Source organism: Propithecus coquereli, unplaced genomic scaffold, assembly GCF_000956105.1.
Source record: "Propithecus coquereli isolate 6110/MARCELLA unplaced genomic scaffold, Pcoq_1.0 Scaffold300, whole genome shotgun sequence".
Classification (NCBI taxonomy): Eukaryota; Metazoa; Chordata; class Mammalia; order Primates; family Indriidae; genus Propithecus; species Propithecus coquereli.
In genome coordinates this window covers 1833467-1836662 of record NW_012148620.1, presented here as the reverse complement: position 1 = coordinate 1836662, position 3196 = coordinate 1833467, and the positions used below count along the sequence as shown (strand labels likewise).

The 3196-nt window shown below is 39.8% G+C and overlaps 1 protein-coding gene across 1 annotated transcript in view; it reads right to left on the bottom strand.

Moving 5' to 3' along the window:
* Window positions 1-600: 600 nt before the first annotated feature.
* Window positions 601-3196, bottom strand: part of SLC30A10 (solute carrier family 30, member 10) — an 11674-nt gene continuing 9078 nt past the window's right edge. The window contains exon 4 of the mRNA XM_012649674.1: window positions 601-1892. Coding sequence (XP_012505128.1) covers window positions 1396-1892 — 497 coding nt within the window. The 3' untranslated portion in view covers window positions 601-1395. The remainder of the gene's footprint in view (window positions 1893-3196) is intronic.

Here is a 3196-nt window from a genome sequence, read left to right as displayed (position 1 = left end):
GCTGGTAAATCCTATGCAGATTCTAAATAGGACCTTACACCCTAAGAGATGATCATTTTAAGTCAACCTTGCAACCTATTCAAGATCCTAGCTCTCTAGCGAGGTACCTCTCATTTGCTTATCCTATGAGACGTTTATGATTTAAATGCTTACCCTAAACAATGTGTTAAATACATGACAGATGCTTCTCCACTACCAATATAGTTCAGTTATGGGTCTGAATCAGATTATAAAAAATTTATTTGAACTTGGTAATATGGATCAGAGACACAGAAGAAAATTCTAAGTTCCTCGGAACACATTAAAGACAGCAGTTAAATTCTCATTTCTCCCTCAGACATCAACTTTTCCATCAAGTTACTAGTTAGCAACTTTAAATACTTTAAAATATGTCTAATTAAAGAAAAGGCAGTCTAGCTTATCTATTTGGAAGGAATGAACCCTCAATGTCATATACTGTCCTATCCCAGAATACTCATTTTTTTCCTAGTAAATGCTGCATAGACCAATGTGATCATATCAAAGAAGACTCAAAGGAAATTTGGACAAATAAGTAAATCATTATCGAAGCGCTAAATGAAAACAGTCCCTACTGTACTGACTCCAAAAGACAGTGTGTAAGTACTTGTGTCGTACTTAAGGAAGTAGAAATAGTCCCTGACTTCCGAGTGAAAAAGTGTATTATATATTTAAACATTTGAAACACCCTATAGCCATAGTTCAGTACACAGCAAAAAGTAAACATTGGTTTTCTCTCATCTCACAAAATGAAGAGATGGTCCAAAATCACTTCTTTCCTGCCCCCTTCCTACTAAACTGTACCTCTTTTAATGTTCTGAGAACATTTTCTGCCTTAATAGGTATGCATTTTACATTTATTCAAAAATGAATCAAAGAAAAAAGATATTTCTGCAGTGCAATAAATACTTAACCTTCCACTTTTATGATCTTCGAGAGGATGGGAAAAATACAGCTGTTACGGTACTTCAGTGTTTTTCCATGTATTTATAGGCCACGAGCTCACCTGAGAGTCAGTTAGAAGTTCTAATCAGTTTAAAAACAAGAACTTCTTTGAATACTGTGTCAATCATTGAGTTCCAGCCTTCAAGGTCCCTGATATTTACACGAGTGCAGTTCACTTTAGAAAAATGTATATTCGAGCTAAAAGTATCCAAGAGCAGCATGAGACACCCAGGGCAATGGAAAGCAGTTATCAGTTGCATATAAATTAACAGACACATTCAATCAAAATCCCAAACAGCCAACCCCTATTGAACACAGAGCGTGCACACTGCAAGTGTGGTCAGAGCCTACCATCCACAAAGCTCTTTCCACAAGCCAAGGTGGTAATTCCAAAGTGCCTTGTCTGTACAGTCTGATTACGGGGGTGCCGGATTAAAAATGCGTGCTGTTGACATAACACTGGTCCTCCTGAGTTTTGAGAGCTTGTCCGTGGTCCCTCAGACACCCGTCCAAAGGCATTTCAATAGCCACTTCTGCTGTGTCTCTTTTAATGAGACCATCGCTTTGGTATGTGTCTAGAGGGCGACCGCCATTGTGCTCAGCACAGCCATTGACGTGGGCCAGTGGCAGTGCCCCGGGGGGACAGCAAAGCTGCGTGGCACAGCTCTTGGAGATACACGGTGAGCTACAGAGCAAAAGTAAGTCCTTCTGCTCCAGGGGTTCCTTCAAGTCCACCCTTTCGAACTGGATGGTCACATTATGGATTCCTGCATTGTGGAAGATTTCTCGGATTTGTACGCTGGCATCATGGTATCCTTCGTCCTTCTGACATTTGATGTGCAGGGTGGCAATGATCTTTCCACTTACAAGCTCCCAGATGTGCACTTCGTGTACACTGCTAATTCCCGGCACGGCAGAGACTTTACTCACTGGAATAGAGAAGAGCAAACAATAGCCAAGGTGAGTGGTGAGTGCTATGCTGGAAACATGGAACTATAGGAGGGAAACAGCCCCTTTAAGCACTTCCGCCAAAATGACTGTGTATTTACTAAGAATAACAGGAAGAAAACAAACAGCTGTACCTCTATGGATACATTTGCTCATCATCTGCTTTCTCCTCTCTGAATTCCCATACCACACATTGTTAGCCCATACAAAGTCATCCAAGAAAATACATTTAACAAGAAAAAATCTCCAGGATTGTTGAGTATAGAAGGGAATGGACACTCTCATGGACTTCCGGTGGAACTATAAAGTGGAATGGTTTTTTAAAAAGGGATAATTGGCAATAGGGATCAAAAACCTTTACCAGAAATTGTAGTATTAGACATTTAATTGAAAAGAAATAACCAAATATGTATGTCCAGGGATGGTTGGGCAATGCTCTTTGTATTCACGAAAAAATGGAAACAATGAGGAAATAGTTAAATCGATTCTATAATGGAATATGATACAGCTGTTAAAAAAAAACTAAGTTGCACATTTAAGGATATAAGAAAATGTACATAAGGTATTTTTAAGTAAAAAAGCAAATAGGTAAACTGTGTGTATATGGCATGATCTTTTTTTATACAGTGCATAGAGAAGAAAATACTAATGGTGGCAATTTCCATGGTAAAATTAGACATTTTTATTTTCTTATTTAGGCTTTTTGTATTTTCCATACTTTCTAAAATGAGTGCATTTAATTTAGAGAGATGGCATTGAATAGTGATTAGGAGCAAAGACCTTGCAGCCAGCTAGAGTTTGAATCCCAGTTTAGTCATTTGCTACCTGCATGACCTCAGGCAATTACCTAGCCCCTCCTGCCTCAGTTTCCTCATCTATATATTAGGTCTCAAACCTGGCCTCAAGCCATCCTCTCGCCTTGGTCTCCCAGAGTGCTGGGATTATAGGCATGAGCCACTGTACCTGGCTCTGTATATTAGAAATAACAATAATAGTACCTTATAGTATTATTTTAAGGATCAAAATGAGTTAATATAAGTAAAGCACTTAGAACACTACCTAACATGTAATAAGTGCCATAAAAGTGTCGCTATTATTGACAGGGCGTGGTAGCCCACATCTGTAATCCTAGCACTCTGAGAGGCCGAGGCAGGAGGATTGCTTGAGGTCAGAGTTCAAGACCCGCCTGAGCAAGAGAGAGATCCCATCTCTACTAAAAAATAGAAAAGGCCGGGCGCGGTGGCTCACGCCTGTAATCCTAGCACTCTGGGAGGCTGAGGCGGGC